General features: G+C 37.0%; 2 protein-coding genes across 4 annotated transcripts in view; one reads left to right on the top strand and one right to left on the bottom strand.

The window, feature by feature from the left end:
* Positions 1–13,135, bottom strand: part of adam9 (ADAM metallopeptidase domain 9) — a 29,144-nt gene extending 16,009 nt beyond the window's left edge. For 2 of the 3 annotated variants that reach the window (XM_057355901.1, XM_057355902.1), the window contains exons 1-4: positions 12,552–13,135; positions 10,633–10,730; positions 7,224–7,282; positions 4,589–4,667 (exon numbers count right to left, since the gene is read on the bottom strand). In XM_057355901.1, coding sequence (XP_057211884.1) covers positions 4,589–4,667; positions 7,224–7,282; positions 10,633–10,730; positions 12,552–12,627 — 312 coding nt within the window. In that variant the 5' untranslated portion in view covers positions 12,628–13,135. The remainder of the gene's footprint in view (positions 1–4,588; positions 4,668–7,223; positions 7,283–10,632; positions 10,731–12,551) is intronic. The other variant, XM_057355900.1, reaches the window with a different exon arrangement.
* Positions 13,136–13,387: 252 nt separating this feature from the next.
* Positions 13,388–17,903, top strand: nudt18 (nudix (nucleoside diphosphate linked moiety X)-type motif 18). The gene is made up of 4 exons (XM_057355904.1): positions 13,388–13,433; positions 14,785–14,964; positions 15,133–15,346; positions 15,435–17,903. Exons 2-4 carry the CDS (start codon positions 14,806–14,808, stop codon positions 16,067–16,069), a joined length of 1,008 nt encoding a protein of 335 aa, XP_057211887.1. The 5' UTR covers positions 13,388–13,433; positions 14,785–14,805; the 3' UTR covers positions 16,070–17,903.
* Positions 17,904–18,084: the final 181 nt, after the last annotated feature.

Below are 18,084 nucleotides of genomic sequence, written 5' to 3'. Positions count from 1 at the left end.
GTACGTTTGAATGCTTACAAAGAAATGAAGGTGAAGGGTCTATCATTTTTATGGTAGGCTTATTTCAACTGATAGAAACCCGAATACCAACCAAAAAATTTACATAAAGGTTATACATTTATTTGCATTTCAGTCAGTGAAATAAGTATTTGATCCCCTACCAACCAGCAAGAATTCTGACTCCACAGATTGGTTATGTGCCTATATGGACCACAGATTAGTCCTGTCACTTTAAGAAAGTACTCCTAAATCAGCTTGTTATGTATATAAAAGATGCCTGCCAACAGAATCTGTATCTTCCATTTCAACCTCTCCACCACCATGGTCCAGACCAAATAGGTTTTAAAGGATGTCAGAGACAAGATTGAAGACCTGCACAAACCTTGAATAGGCTACAGACAGAAGCTTGGTGAGAAGGAGACAACTGTTGGTGAAATTATTTGGAAATAGAAGAAATACTAAATAACTATCAAATGCCCTTGATCTGGAGCTCCCTGCAAGATTTCCCCAATGGGGTAAAGATGATCATGAGAAAAGTTAAAGATCAGCCCAGAACTACACGGAAGAAGCTTGTTCATGATTTCAAGATTTCAAGGGAGAGAAATGCAGACTATGACCCCAAGAACAACATCCCTACAGAGAAGAACAGTGTTGGAAACATTCTGCTTTAGGGCTTTTTCTCTGCTACGGGTACAGGATGACGGGCCCATGTACCCCCATGTAACCTCCTCCCCTTAACTAGATCACAGAAGATGGGTCGTGGATGTGCCTTTAACATGACATCTCAGTTAAAATAAACCTAACGTAAAAATTATAGACCCTTCATTTCTTTGTAAGCAGGCAAACTTACAAAATCAACAGGGGATCAAATAATTATTTCCCTCACTGTATATTTGGATGTAACAATATAAAAACCTCACTGTGCAACAATACCTCGGTATAAAGTCCACAGTACGATATTTAAAAATATTTATTATTTTTTTATGACAAATGATGACTTGGAAACGTGCCACAAGCATCCTACTTTCTTTATCCTCTAATCATAACTGCTTAGAGGTTTGAGTTATAGTATGAGATGGGTCAAATTACCTAAAAATCCCTTCTATAAAATAAAATAATTGCACCAGATGGTTTTTTCTAACATTCTCCATGTTAGACCCGGAAGACCTATCGTTTCATACAGTCATGTGACCACGATAATATTGAGACAATTTTGCTATTGCGATAACACAATATCGATAATATTGTTACATCTCTATTTATTTTATTACACAGCTTTCTGAAAGGCCTGATTCATGTACTTTTGTACAGTTGTATTTGTTAACATTCCTATACAAAAGTATTACTGTAAATGCATTAGCTAAAATGAACTAACAATGAACAACAGACGGTATGCATTGACGGCACTTTCCCACGTGAACATGTCGGGACACGCCCTGGGACACGTTCCTTTGGGTGGAAAAACACACCCAGCAAAATGGCTGAGGAGAATAGGAGAAACAAAGAAACCGGGACTAAAACACACAATATTTTGCTGAAATTACAAGCAGCTGGACTGGATGGTGATCCTTACGACTTACCTACAACTTACAAAGGAATCAGGTGTTCCTGGACACTGAAATGATACGTGGAATTGCATTTCCTGATATTGAAAGCAGTCATTTTGCTGAGTGTTTTGTTGCCCTCGGGGGCGCACTCCAGTGTGCTCCCGTGGTAAAGTGACGACACATCCGTCCATACCCTCTATAGTATATCATCACATGTTAATCTTTAATAAGATTATGTAATAATTATGTTTTTCGGTTCTGTTATGTTTGATATTTTTCTTATTTGTATTCACTTATCTTGGTTTTGATAATCACCCCTTAAAGGGATACTTCAGGCAAGAAAATAATGTCCCCATGTTTTACTCACCCTCAAGGCATCCTAAGTGAATATGACTTTCTTCTTGAAGAATAATGCAGTCAAAGTTACAATACCACATATAATTTTTCTTCCAAGCGGGAGTGAATGGTTGTCAATTTTTTGAAGCTCCAAAAAGTGCATCCATCGATCAAAAAAGAACTGCTCGACACGGCTCTGACACAGACCCTCCCTTAACAAAGGTCTTCTGAAGCGAATCGGTGCGTTTGTTTAAGAGAAATATCCATATTGACAACGCTATTAACGTTTATGTCTAACTTCCGTTATCCCTCTGCTGCGCGTGAACCTGAGGCTTGTTTTTCCGTCAAATGATGCAGTGGTGTCATAAGTCATTTGTCGGACAACAGTTTGTAATTGTCTGTAAGAAAGAGTTTGCTGTTTGTCTTATGAGCAGTGAAAAAAGCATGTGCTGAAACGTCTGCTCTTAAGTCTGTTTTTAGAACCGTTTTGCACTTTTATAACTTTTGTACACCTGCAAATGTAAAAAAAAGATTTTCTTTGATAGACGTTTTTTGGACTTTTTTTGTTTAAAGTGTGCAGACTTTAATAAGTTCTTGTTAGTGTACAATTAGTGACAATACAATTGTCATGTTAGTTCATTGTGCATTGACTAACGTTAACAATTACAACTTTCGATTTTAACAATGTATTAGTAAATGCTGAAATTAATATGAAATAAGATTTATAAATGTAGAAGTATTGTTCATTGTTAGTTCAAGTTCGCTAAAGCATTAAAGGTGCTGTGTATAATTTTTTGGCGGATCAATTGACAGAATTGCAATATAATATACATAGCTTTGTCTTCAGAGGTGCATAAAGCCTTACTTATGTTTCTATTTCTATTTACATACACCGCGGGTCCCCTTACATGTAATTCTCCATGTTGTTTCTACAGTAGCCCTAAACGGACAAACTGCTCTACAGCGTGCGTTTCGTAAATACGTTATCTCATTAAGCAAAGAAGCGAAAATGTGACGACATCTTAGTCCTGTGTCAGCCACCGTAGTGCTTCGTAGTGCAAGGGAGGGGTGAGGGGTGTAGTGAGACGTTGGTTGCAATTTGCAACCCCACCACTAGATGCCCCTATATTTCATTTCATATTCACTAATTTTAACAAATACAACTTAATTGCAGTGTTATCAAACTTTATAAAACTTAATATGAATTACATGATGACAGGTAAGAGGTTTGAACATTGATCGACTAGTAAGAAAGGACATCACCCTCTGGCTCAGCTTTTATCACACCGATACAACAATTTCATTACTACTATACAGCCATTGCACTCATTTGCCTTCACTCTTGTTTCAGCTTGCCCTCACCTATGAACAAGTCTGATTAGGATAGAAATCTCAATGGCATCACATCAAGACCAGCCTATCAAATAACATGTCTTAAAACGTTTATCACTTTCAGAAATCTATCGCACGCTCTGTGTATTTCCTTTAGGTCGTCTGCCTTTGTGTGTTCATACAGCCGTGTAAAACTGAATTCCAGTTAGCCTGAGTAATGCTCTTCCCAGAAGTGGGAAGCTCTTGGCATCGGTCGCTGTGTTTGGCTGGGACCTTGAGGAAATCGTTGCAACAATTACAACAGCAGACAACACAATGTGATATATGACAGCTGTTCTAACTTCACCTGTGCACAGTAAAGCCGTTAATGCTGAGGTGAAAATACCATCTTCCTGTCAGGTGAGAGTAGCTGTGCTTTTTTAGATGTAGCAGGAGTAGTTGCATTGAACGTTTTCTGTGTAATGGAGGAAATTTATGTGGCTGCAGTCACATCCTGTGTGTCTGGGCATTAAATCTGATTCATGAAAAAGATTTTGGCTCAAGTTGAGAATGAAGCTGGTAAGACATTCAGTCAAGAAAAGATCAGGAGAAAACATCAAGCAGTTAGTGTGACAGAATGAGAGTCCCCCCAAAAATGTAAGACAGCAGATAGAATCAGTTTCTGCATATATCAGGGTTTATGTCAAACAAATTAGACCAAAACTAAAAAGTCATTTTTTAAATCTGTGCTTAAAGATATGATTAAAAAATGATCTTTATATAAGCTGAGGTCAGATGAGATCAAATCGACATTTCCTACAGAATCGAACGTCAAACAGCTTTGAACCGAGTAACCCCAAAAGGGAGTACGGATGAAAATTAGCCAGTGTTGGCTAAATCTGGTGCATTTTACATATTGTATGTGTTATTAATGTGCATTGTCCCTGATTAAATAAAATGAAATAAATTTTATTACTTTTTGTGTACTTGTTCATTAACCGATCTGTGTTCATTTTTGACCCAAAATTTTAAGAATTGCAGCTTTATTCGTAGGTTTTGACCAATGAATTTCCATGACTTTTTCATAGCCTTTTCATTTGTGATTACTGGATAAGAATTGTAAAAATCCTTTGGATTTAGTTACATGTGCTTCAAAATAAAAGATAATATTACTGAATCCAATTAAGACGTGTGTTCATTTCAGAATGTCTCACCCTCTCTAACTTTTGATATATTTATTTGCAGGGTATTACATTTTCCTAAACATTTTCCAAGTTGACACTTTCCTGGTTTTATGGAAACCATGTGCTGGTGTGACGTAATCTTTCCTTCAGCTGGTAAAATCACAGAAACAAAGTATCAGTGTGTGTTGTTGTGTGTGTTTAGTTGCTTACTGTTGTGTCTGGTTTCTCCGTGACCAGAGATCCATCTTTTGCATAAGAGTACACAGTGAAATCCTCGGGGAGAAGCAATCTGAAAAAAACCCCCCACAGAAACAGAAACTATGTAAGGTTTCAGTGATGCAAGGACTTATATTGTCTCTCTATCCAAACTATACCTAGAACATGGACATAGCCAAAAATGAAAATGCTTTACTTGAAACATAATGCATTGTAAAACTATTCATAGATGTTAAAATGTTTATTCAATTTGACATTATTCTATACAGCGAAATGTATTTTGTTTGAATGCCTCATATTTCTCAATTATCAATCATTATCTCAAATTATTATGAATACCTTTATAAATGTATTTCTCAATACAGGTAAAACGGCGGTAAAACGGCGGTAAAACCTAAGGAAATTATTTCTTATTTAGTGCATCTTTTTTTAATTCTTTTTAAAGTTTTTCAATTCATACTTTGGCTTTTTCATTTGATTTCCTACCAAATATTTAAGGTGAAAAACATGTATAACCTGATCTGTGACGAGCATTTAAAAAAAACACTTTCTGGGAAAGTGAATGTGGCGACATGTGAGTGTAAGCACTAGGGCGTGATGTGTCATGTGACCCTGTGACCTTTAGTCATGCGGAGCATCAGGAAAGTAGAGAAAACAGGAAGTGTTGAGTCAGTTGCCATAGAAATTATGCAAGCGTCAGCATAATGCCAACACTGTAAAAAAAAGTACAAAAGCTGTCACAGGGTCACACTGCACCTAAAGAGTGCATATTATTTTTACCTCCAAGGTACTGTACATATTGGTATCAAATGTTTACATATAAGGACCTTTTTAAAGGGTACTGTCCTGCTTTTGTCCCTTTTTGTCTGACAGTGAAGAGACATTTTTCCTACAATGTCTGAGAAAAGGCGTCAGTATGTAAAGGGAGGAAACACATTCATGCAAATACTGTGTCCAACTCTACTTATATAGTTCACTCTGTCAATGCTCACTACATAGTGAACGTCACGTAGTTTGCTACATAAAAAAACTGTGAGCAAAAAAAAGCAGAGAAACTTGTGTATATGCACAGATCCAGACAACATTACAAACTTTGTACGACATTACTTTGAGTTACATGCCAAAAAACTACTGAAATTTGAGACGGAATCTAAACATTATCAGAAATAAAAAAACTGATAAGGAATTGAATGTTTGGATTGAGACATTTTCTTTACTGTTCAGACTACAACAAAAGCCAGAGAGAACAAATAAGAGCTGATATAGGAGGAAAAATGAAGAAAGCACAGAGCAGGTCAAGACCTGACCAATTCAAACCCAACAGGAGTGCGATTCTTGCTAAATGCATGTTTTTCTGAACCAGCGGCTCAGTTTGGGTTTAGTTATGAGCTGTGTTTGCTGCTGATATCTCTTGTACTCTGTGTGTGTGTGTACAGAGTTGAGTTATTAATCCAGGGCAGGGTAGGTGGGGTGTTGTTTTTGCTGTAAGACAGCTGCGGGGAGAAAGAGCCAGACATACAAGAGAGAAACTCCACTCAAGATCTCCAACATGAACCATTTTCCCCTCTACATAACAGGGTTTTGCCAAGACTGACGTACAGTTGTATTTCTGTATATGATATGTGTTTGTTTTGTGTTTTTGATGTAAAAATATTATTTTTTTAGCTGAGGTTTAAGAAGGTTTATGATTAGCTGATCTTCGGGTCACATCTCAAGAAGAAAAGAATAGCTAGCTGTCATAAACTTCAAACTCATACACTATCAAATTCAATAGTCATGTAGCGCTTTATAGCCAAACAGCATCTCCATTTTATTAAAATGTGAAATTTGTGTTTATACGCCAAGCAAGTCTGAGGAACATTGCTGTTCTCTTAAAAGGCACATGTCCAAAATGTCTCCCAGTTCTGGGCCTTTAGAAATTCAACAAACTGTTTTTTTTAAGAATGAATTTGAGAATTTTTGAGCTTTTGAGAATGTTTTTACCACTCAAATATGTCAATATTAACATGAAGAATGTTCTGTAGATGTGTTGTTGAGAGTATTGGAGGGTTTTATCATACATTTATCTCAGTATATGAGAGACATTATGTGAAATACCACTCTTGGGAATGTGAACTTAAATGTCCAGTCTATGCACGATTCAAGACGCATGACAAATCTAAAATGATCATTTGGCTATTCATTTGGCAATGATGTAGTGTATAAAGGACCAAAAATATATCACAAAACACAAAAAGAGCTCTTTCTGAGAACATTAATGCATTTTGGTGTCTAAACTTAATTATAAAACAGGACGTTCTAACTTAGCCATACCTCTCTGTGTATTAGACAACCAAGCTTAATCTAGATCAAGTATTACATTCATATAAAAAGGTCATATTAAATGTGATATAAAAACAATATAAACACTGTCCCATTCTGTTCAAGGTTAGTGGTGAACAAAGATAAAAATATGCTGTGTTGAGTTAAAAAAAAATAAACATGTATATTTGGTGTGTTACACAAGCAGTTTACACGGAGCAAACACGAGTCACTTACAATATAACATGGCAATGTAAATAAGGGATGTAAATAAGATGATTTATAAGAGAGAAGAGAGATGAAAAGAAAAATGATATAGAATACTCACTCATTTCTTTCCAAGATAACAACATGTTCTTTCCCTTGAGCCTGAATTAAGTACGATACCTTTAAAAAAGAAAAGAAGTCAACTCACTGTTCAAAACAGTCACAGGTAGAGTAGACAAGCAGGTGCTATTAAAAGACTACAGAATAATTTGATATTGTTCTAAGTAGTAAAAACAGTTTCAGTGTTTTTTCAGACACCAGCTGACAATGTCGCTGTTTGTTGGCATTTTTTTATAATATTTAGTTTCTATTCTTCCTACTGCTTACTGTTAAGAGCTTGATTAAAAAACCTATGCTCTTCCTCTGCGTGTACAAATGAAATTATATTATAGACCGTTTCATCGGATGAGCGCCTGACCCCCAGTTAACTTCCGGTTTCAAACAATAATGTTAGCTTAGGACATTGCAGTTCTTCCATCATGTCTCTTGGCTGTGGTGTTCCTCAAGGATCAATTCTCGACCCAGTGTTGTTTCCCTTGTAGATGCTTCCTATTGCCTCTATCTTTGACAAATATGGAGTATCCTTTCACTTATATGCCGATGACATGCAAATATACCACCCATTTCTGCATAATGACAAAAAATTCCTACAACCACTGTTGGGGTGCTTAGATGAGCAAAAGCTATGGTTGACAAGTAATTTTTTTAATCTTAATTAAAATGATCCATTTTGGTCCAAAGGAGATCAGTGATTTTAACTTCAACCTTGACTCCCTTTCTCCATACCAAACCCAATGTGCCAGAAACTTTGGCTTTTTACTAGACAGCAGTCTCAAACTTGACAAACAGATTAATGCTATTGTTAAATTTTGTTTTAATCATCTCCGTCTTCTTGCCAAAGTTAAGCCCTTTTTATCCATGAACAAATTCGAAATGCCCATTCATGCATTTGTGTCATCTCGCCTGGACTATTGCAACTCACTTTATGTTGTTGTCTCTCAGTCCTCTATCTCTCGTCTTCAGCTAGTACAGAATGCTACTGCCAAACTTCTTACAGGATAGCGCAAGCACCATCAAGTCACACCCATCTTAAGCTCACTGCACTGGCTTCCTATCAAATACAGGATTGATTTTAAAATTGTATTGTTTGTTTATAAAGCCCTTAATAAACTAGCTCCTCAATATTTAACAGATCTCCTGCTCCCATACACTCCCCCCCAGAACCTTGAGATCTTGTGAGCTTGGGTTACTCAGATCAAGACTTAAAACTCGAGGTGATCGCGCCTTTGCCACTATTGGCCTGAAACTCTTGAATAGCCTTCCATTGCATGTTAAAATTGCGCCATCGATCTCCATTTTTAAAACCAGACTCGAAACACACTTATTTTCTCTTGCTTTTAATGTTCCTTAATTGATTATTTTTATCTTATTTTTGATGATGTTGCTGAATGTACTGGTATACTCTTGCTTTAGTCATTTTATCTGTTTGTGCAGCACTTTGGTCTGCCTCGGTGGTTTTTAAATGTGCTATATAAATAAAAATCGATTGATTGATTGTGTTTGGTTGTGTTTGGCTAGTGTCTAATAATAACTATTTATATTTTATTTCATTTATGTTCATATTATTATTTTACTGTATAATAATTGTATTAAATAAACGATTTGTTGAATTTTGTTGTATGTTCATTTTATTAAATAAAAAATTTGTTGAATGGGTCATGTAGCATTTAGCATTTAAACAAACCGTTTGGTACATTGACATTTAGCGGCTGAGCTTGGTATCGGAGTCTAAATTCAAAATACCGGAGAGACAAGTTTAGCCAAGTAACGGTTCTTCTCGGTTTCTTTAGATTGTTATCAGAAATAATATACAGACACTCTATTGTTTGTGAATTTGTACCGGAAAGTAAGTTGGGGTCACAAAAGTGTGCATGTGCAGTAACGTTTGTTAAGATGAAACCGTCTATATTAAAATCAAACTAATATAATTCAATAAACATTAAATGATATGTTTGCAGATAAAGGATGTTTCATGAGTGTCTTTATGTGGGTGTATGTAGGTGGTGGGGATCCGGTGGGGCCCGAAAACATGTTTCTCTACAAAAGGGGGAAATCAGAAGACATGTTCTTGGATTTAAAACCTGGAAGACAGAGTGGCCCAATTGAGCAATTCTGGCTCATAGATGCTTTCACATAAGAAAAAACCTAGAAAATCTAGCTGACCTAATGGTGTAAACTGCACACAAACCTCTCTGGAATGTTATGAAAACTAGGGTATAGCAAATAATTACATGACAGCTTGTTTACATCAAAAATGAGGGCGGGTTTCAGGATGTGATGGCTTTTACCAACATGCACCATGAATTCAAAAAAGGTTTTAATTTTCCATCAGCGCCCCATATATCATTTCTGTTTTAAAGTACGTCAACAGTGTTTTGAGAGACCTGTCTATTATTTTTCTTGCTCTATGCCTCTCATTAAACCAATATTATTAAAGGGAATACAGGTGTTATCTTGCTCTGTTGAGTTTGGTGTGTAGTACTATACGTAGACAGCAGTTCAAAATAAAACCCACAAACCTCCCTATAGTTCTTGGAAACTAAACTGCAAATGACAAAACACATTATGTGAAACCATGAGCCCATCAGTGACTGCCCACATCTACACATTACCAAACCCATTCAGGGACGTTGTGGGAGGATATGTACTGTAACAGTTTATACAAAGTTATAGTGCTGAATATTATACAATTTTTTCATTTCACCTTTAACATAAGGTATTTGAGATTTTGAGATTTAAAAGAGAATGAAAAAAGCCTAAACTATGTTCATCTATCTTCAGAAGATTATAGGAATCTAGCACACCAGTCGTGTGGAATTCATTTACGATCATATGGAAACTTCTTGCCCTTTTTGGAGATGGCGGTTAGTTCGGCAAATCTCCTTTACAAAGAAAGTGAACAAAGAAAAACAAAAGAAAAGAAAATAATACACAGTTGAAACAACATGAGTTCAACTTCTCTTTTCCAGTCAAACTCTTTCACTTGTCATTTGCCAAACTCAGAGCTGCCCACTGTTTCTCAATGACACGGAGGTGAGAGGAGCTCTCTGTGTTTGTTTGTGCCATGCTGTTGATATGTGTCTCTGCCAGGTGGAGAGCCCTACGCCCAGCACGACTGTGACAGAATCAGACTTTTAATAACTATGCCCACGCTGCCAGACATGTGCCCCTGCCAGATGGTTCCTATGGCATTATCACTGGTGTCGATAGATATGAGAGGAACAAAATCAGTGATAGGTCACGAAGAATGGAGAGGTGAAGACAGGATGAGAGTATGATGAGGAGATACAGATCAAATAACAAATAGCCCTTGTGTTTGAGAAGGGGTAGAAATTTGGATGTACTACATTTCTTAAGCTTTAGTCAATGCTTTGATTTGTAGGCAAGACGTGTGTGTGTGTGTGTTTTACCTTATCTGCACCGTCCTGATCTCTCCTTTGTCTGCTGATACGTCTCGGTACAGTCACCTCATATGAGGATAGCTGTGAGGTCTGCTTGGAAACTGAGCCTATAAACAGAGAGTCACGTCACAACACCGTCTCCCCATCAGCACCATCATACATGCAACAAATCATAAAAGCTATGCAGTAAAACAGACAGTCATTAGTAGATTCTCTATCAATTTCACTTCTGTAATGGATAAATAGATTAAGTGCAATTGACTGGTTGGAAATCAAGTACAATGCTGAGCTTTGCCAAGTGCCACTTGTAGGTGGATACAGCGCTACACTGGCACAGGTATAATGCTTGTGGGAGAGACAGCTCAGGAAGCCACAGCCTCAGGAACCCCCCCCCAACGTCTGTTAACTAGTTTAATGAGCCTTCCTGTGCTATTTTGCCAACAAGGATGAAGAGTAGATAAGACAGAACAATTCAATGCAAACCACACTTTATATTTTTGGGCCCTTTTCTGAACTCGCATCGACATTCTGTGTTTCTCACACACTTACACAAACTCTTTTTGTCTCAAGGTCTTTCAAACATTCACATCGCAGTCAGCTCGTGCTACACAAGATCCACAAAAAAACTTGCTCAGATTCCACCATCTGGATGGTAACATTTATATGAGAGCCCCTCTATTTCTACACCTGATGAGCTAAAATTAGTTTTAGCTTTCGGCTTGTGTAAGTCATCATTTAGCAGACACAATCCTCTTTGAATAACTTTAAGTGTCTTCCTTAAAGGGACAGTTCTCTCAAAAATGAACATTTTGTCATTTACTCACCCTCAAGTTGTTCCAAAACGTTCTTTATTCTGCTGAACACAAAGAAAGATATTTGAAAAAATGTTTGTAACCAAACAGTTCTGAGGCACTATTGACTTCCATATTACCATTACTACTACTATGGTTGTCTTGTCTATGGTGCCCCAGAGCTGTTTGGTTTCCCACTTTCTTCAAAATATCTTCTTATGTGTTCAAGGGTGAATAAACGATGACAGAATGTTCATTTTTGGGTGCACTGTTCCATTAACCCGAAATGTGGTTAATGCGGATCACCTACAAATGCACTCATTTTGGTTCATGTTTTGCGATGTTCAGTTGTGACCCTATAGGCTATTTCAACCTGCTCTGACCTCTTAGAAATGATGTGTGTTGTTAAACCGGCTAATTTAAAAGTAACAAGACAGAGTTTGTTTATGGGTTACCCACAGCTATTTTAAGGCGTACCCAAAATAGTTTATATCAGTTACATCTTACTACATAATATTTATTGCATTGTATATCTATCATTTTAAATTACTCGCAATTGTATTAAAAATATATATATATATCTTCTCCAGGAGGAAAATTCAGTACAATGGACTTGTAGAATGGCAAAAATGACTCACTCAAGTCAAACATGACTTCACACTGACCTTACTGTATGAGCCATGAAGATTCAAAGGAAGAGTAGCTATTGGTGAAAACAAACCCATATATTCTGAATTAGCCCAAATACCATGTTATAAAACTGCTTAAGCTACTTAAACAAACACAAAGAGGCCGAAACGAGGATACATGCAATCCTTTACATCATGTACATCAATACACATCTATATAAGTTTAAAACATCAATGCAGGAGCTGAAAATGCTAAAACTCTTACAAGGTGAAACTACGTCGTAAATTCTAATGAAATCCATGTCTATGTGCGCGCAAATAATTTTGCTCCTGAAATCACCGCTGAGCAAAACAAGTACAACTCTTATGTAAATGTAACCACCGTAAACAAACCGCTGTGATTCAGTCCTTATATGGCACTAGACGTGAAGTTAATAGAAAAGCATATATACTGTGAGAAGTGTGTTGGGCAATATAAGACCCGCAATGGTGTCGCGATCACTCTCACCTCCGCTGCAGTCATAAAGCAGCAGCAACAACACACAGGCGCTTTGAAGTAGACGAGGATAAAATGCATAAAACATGTTTGTAAAGTATCCGTAATGTAACTCCGTAACAGCGAATGTTGCGCTCTCTTCCTTATCCAGGCGTTGTCCTCCAAGCAATGGCAACGAGCCCTCTCCACATAACGTTCCCGTGGATAAATAAACAGATATACTCCCAGCTACCTGCTCATTTTGTTACATTGCTTCTTTGTCCAGTAAGTTAGTTGTAGAGATTGTGACACTCTTGCTTGGCGGACGTGTCTGTAATACTGAGAAATGGCGCTGTTTTACTTCTCAGTTCGACACTTCAGGATTAAAAGAGATTCGCTCAGACTCGCATCTCCAATGAACCCAGACTGTAGAGGGCGAAACCGAGAATGCGTCACTGACCAGACGTATAACCCTTTGTTATGGACTGGCATAGCAATAGAAAGCATTTAATTAATTAAGCCTGTAATAATTAGCCAGATTGTTGCTCTCTATTGCAAAACGTAACGTAAAAAGTAACACACTTTCGCATATACCGTTGTTGTTGTGGTGAGGTGAATTAGAGATAGTCCAAAATTGGGTTAGTTAGGGATAGTGTAAAATAAAGCAAACTGACTCTTGTTGGAACGAGAAATGAAGATGTTTCTTCTACGAAGCCAACCCTGTTTGGTTATTACAAAAGTAGACTGTCCGCCTCGCTATCATTTTGGAATTCGGAAACGCTGGACTCAGAAATATCAAGGACAAAACATAATGTAGTTTTACCTCCGTCCCTTACGAGATGTCGCGCGATACCGCGAGAGTTCGAACAGGCGACGCTTTGAGTACATTTCCTATTTCATGACGACTGCTGTTAGGTTAGTATACATTTATTATGCCTTCGCAAATCAGCTATAGCTTTTCATAGGGATGTAACGATTCACTCAGCTCACGATGCGATGCGATTCACGATTCTGATCTCACGATGCGATTTATTCACGATTTACTCACGATTTATTTTTAAAAAATGAGTTGAAACAAATTAGAAATGAACAACTTCCCTTGCATTATTTCTTAAATGCTTTACGTTTCTTTGCATAATAAAATAATGTTTTATTTCAAATAACAAAAGTAAACTGCGATTTTATAACAAATTAATAATAGAAAAAGTCTCTTTAATATAAACAAACTAATACTGTCTGTGCTTTTCTTGGATTTTTTTGCATTTAAGAAATATCAGCATCCACGTTTAGGTTTGCAGTGAAAATAGCGGCCCCTGCTGTTCAAAGAATGTATTGCGATTCAGTTCAAGCCTCAACCGAATTGAATCGTCACTCATTATAACCGATTTTCAACCGGCTCACGGTGAATCGTTACATCCCTAGCTTTTCAGAAATATTGTTTGTGAACAAATATATATTGATTAGGAACAGCTTTCTTTCCTGAACCTGTCAGCCCTCATATCGGCGAGATATGTTTCATTGGTAAAAAAAAAGACTGTCAACATTTTTTAAAGAAAACATTTGGATCTGATTTTGACACTAGATTTGATTTGGTCGTTCAAAGTATACTTGGCATCTTTGGAAAGCTGTTTGTTTGTTTATCTCAAATACTGTTTTTAAAGTATCAAAACAGTTATTTTTGGATTTTTTAAAGGGAATCCAAATGCTTGTTCTATAATTAATCTAATTATTTTTTATTTAGATTTTATGTACACAAATGCAGTTTTTATTTGTTTACTATTTTTGTAGTATTTTTTACAAGAGATGAAACACCAATTAACGTTTTAGTTAACAAACTGCACTCAGATCTTGTATCATTCAACAAACTTTTTATAGTTTTATGAACCTGTATAATGCCCTCATTCTGTTTTCTTATTCTATGTTTCTTTTATTGTATAGTTTGTTTTCTGTTTGTCATGTTCTAATCTTCTTATAAATGATTGTCGAACTTCAGTCTGCCTGCGTCAATAATTCAGACGTGTAACAAACTGTCATCATGTTGACCAGAGAACTACTACATTATAGTGAATTTAGCTGTAACTTTTAAATGGTAATTATACCATTTACCAAGTTAGTATAATACCAAATAACATATTGGATACATAAGGTTAAAGTTATTGTTACGATCACCATCCACATACTTCACATTAGTGTGCTTGAGAGAATCTTTTCAGCTAAATGTTCAGATATAATCATTATTTGAACATCATATCGATTATGTTAAAAGCGATAATACAGCAATCCCGTCATGGACTCTCTGGACATCTTGGAGGAGAATGTGGAGAAGATTTTAAAGGGTGAGGGACTGGAAGTGAGAGAGTTGGATTCGGCCAGAGATCAGGTGCAGCCGGTGACGCTGAGGAAAGATGTGTGTTACATCGTTGCCGCAGTTATCTTCAACTCAAAGGTAAAGATGTATTACCAATGTTAATATAATGCGTTTTAGGTATCCTACACAGATTTGGTACAATAACACTGAGCATTTGTGAGATGTTTGCTCCATCATGCAAAGCATGTTCATCATCTTTGTTCATTATTTTCTTCATGCACCTCTCTGTCTGTTTGTGTTTCACAGGAGGAGGTGTTAATGGTGCAGGAGGCAAAGACAGAGTGTTATGGCAGATGGTACCTCCCTGCTGGTCGTATGGAGGGTGGTGAAAGCATTCTAGAGGCGCTACAGAGAGAGGTCAAAGAAGAGGCTGGAATAGACTGTCAGCCAATCACAATGCTGCTGGTTCAAGAACAAGGGCCACAGTGGGTTCGCTTCATCTTTCTTGCTGAAGTTACAGGTCAGATTAAATGATCGATTTGCAACTCGGTTATTATTACACATAGAACATGAACTTCATGGACGTCATACCGTCTTCCCTCCACCAGGGGGCTCTCTGAAGACGACGGCAGAGGCGGATGGAGAGTCGCTGCAAGCTCAATGGTGGAATCGCGAGTCTCCGCTTCCTCTGCGAGGACGTGACATACTGTCCCTCATCGCCGCTGGATTAAAATATAAGAAGAATCCATGGTTCCAAGCGTTAAAGCCCGTTGACATACCATGTCAAGTTATTTGCCAAAGACCGCTTCTCACATTTGTCACTAGCAGTGGTGACAGCAGCGAAGAAGACCGCTTGTGGCTGTTGCTAAGCAACAGTAAAGGGGAAGATGCCAGTTCAAATCCTCATCTTCCTGTTAAAATATCAAATAAAAGGTGCACTGTCACATGGGCAGTACTTAGATTGGTCAAGGAGTGCATGTCTTCATCATACAGCAGGCTAAACGTTACCATGTGTGGAATTCTGGGATTGCAGCACAACGGGCGTGTACTTGGGAAAACGGATGGCATCTGCTTCAACACGCTCGTGTTTTTGGAATATTCAGAGGGAGGGCCAGAAACCGGCGGGCCACCGCCGTTGGACGGTGACTGTTACAGATGGCACGAGGTAACCAATCAGCGCCTGAGGGCGAAGATGCTACAGAGGATTAAAGAAGGGTCCGTTCTGCCTGTACACAGTCTATGATGATGATGATGATGATGCTGAACTTGCATTTTCAACATGAGTGCCACGACGTGCTTAAATCATGTGGGCTAACTGCTAGGCTGTACTTTTACCCTTTACTCTTTGACTTGAACTACACTCACAAAATAGTCCTTCGCTTGCACTTTACCACAGCCAATTATATGTAGAATTTAATATAAAGAAAATGCTGTAGGATGCTGGTATTTAGACACTAATAATTTAAAGGAACAGTTCATGAAAATATATATATTTTTTCTCATTTACTTGCCTTACTGCAATTCTAAGTGAGCAATTTCTGAAAAAAAAAACGTGGCTCTTTTTGGCTTTGAAATGACACTAAATGGGGTCCAACCTTTTTCCAAAAGCACATACATCAAACATCAGAACTCGACTCTCCTGTAAAAGCACGGACAACTGTTACCTGGAAGCCAATGGTTATAGTTACAAAAGTTTGAAATATCAATATTTTTCTTACACAAACCCATTTTCACTTCTGAAGAGATTTATTAACCTCTTATATAGGCGCCCCATTTTTAAACATTGTGTTGATTTCAAAAACAAGTTCAGAACATGAATGTTGAGTGTTTTTGCTTTCAAATGATGCATAGTTTTTACGTAGTTGATTGAATATTAATGCAAAACAAAGGTAATAAAAATGCAGAAATGCTAAAACAAACACCTTACCCATGGGCCCTGTGCATGTTAAGGGGTTAATCCACTGGAGTTGCTTTTTGGGCACAAGTTGGGCACCAAACAATGGCGTTATAAAGCTATGAAGAGACAGGATATTGTTTTATGTAACAACAGGTTGTTTTATGTAACAGGTGTTCAGCTGAATGATGGCATGAAGGTGAGATAATTCTAAAAGAATTTTCCATTTGGATCAATTTAAATGGAATAATATCGATTTTGCTAAACACATTATTTTAAATGGCATATAACCGTAAAAATTTTTTTTACCTTAAATAATTTACCTTAAGTTTTTGAGTTAATTCAACTTAATTCAACCAGTTTAGTCAACTCCACGACAAATTCATTTGAGTTAACTAATATTTTTGTTGAATTAACTCAAAATTTTAAGGCAACCAGGTAACTTATTTTTTTAAGTTGAACCAACAATTTTTTTACAGTGTGCTGACAAAGTCAAACCAAAAATTATACAGACATCTCACATTATCACAGTTTATTAGCTTTAGTTTAGAAGATGGTAATAAAATATGACAAGACTTCAGAGTTAAACTATGTCAGAACAAATTCATCTTGATAATGTAAGATAACCTTGATAGAAAGGTATGTAATGGATTAAGTTGAATAGCTGTTAAATCAAAGCAAAACATGGTCAGGTCAAAGTGTCTGAATCATTTTCTATCAATTTTACTGGTATTTCACTGTATGAAGAAGTTTTGCGTATGTCACCGTTTATTTAGCTATCCTCACTTACATAAAGTGTCCTGCACCCATGTCAAAAATTATATCTGGTGTCTGAATAATTTTTGGTTTGATTGTATATGGAAATTTTCTCTAATCCACCTGGTGAAGACTTTTTTAGAAAAAAATTAAAAACACAAACCGACCCAAGACTGTGATTTCCTATAATGCAGGCTGCTGGAGTAACTGCTTGAAAGAATGATTTTTATGAATGCTCATGAATGTCTGTCCTTGAAGGTCAATTTACTTTTTGTTTGAAACACACTCTTAAATGTTATTCATAATTTAAAGTTTAGACCTTTCACCAAACCACTATTTTTGTTTAAATGAACGGTGAGTATGTATGTTGTATACAATGACCTATGCTGCTGTACAATCTGTAATAAATAAACATACACACAACGTCCATGACGTCACCTGTCAAAGCATATTTGCCAACAATGGTAATCCTTGAAACAGTGATAACAACTGCAGTGATGATGATAAACTTCCTGTTGCAGTCTCCAAAAAACATCACACTGCATGACAACACTGGACAAGGAGTGCAAACCTTCAATAAACATCCAGCAGTTAAGTATGAACACATG

Source organism: Triplophysa rosa, linkage group LG17, assembly GCF_024868665.1.
Source record: "Triplophysa rosa linkage group LG17, Trosa_1v2, whole genome shotgun sequence".
NCBI lineage: Eukaryota > Metazoa > Chordata > Actinopteri > Cypriniformes > Nemacheilidae > Triplophysa > Triplophysa rosa.
This window is presented reverse-complemented; position numbering and strand designations above follow the sequence as displayed.

What these genes read in the sequence shown, in the direction of transcription:
- nudt18 (XM_057355904.1), top strand. Translation starts at nt 14,806, where the DNA reads ATGGACTCTCTGGACATCTTGGAGGAGAATGTGGAGAAGATTTTAAAG. An exon ending in CAGTTATCTTCAACTCAAAG is followed by an intron (nt 14,965 to 15,132) that starts GTAAAGATGTAT and finishes TGTGTTTCACAG; the next exon opens with GAGGAGGTGTTAATGGTGCA. An exon ending in CTTTCTTGCTGAAGTTACAG is followed by an intron (nt 15,347 to 15,434) that starts GTCAGATTAAAT and finishes TCCCTCCACCAG; the next exon opens with GGGGCTCTCTGAAGACGACG.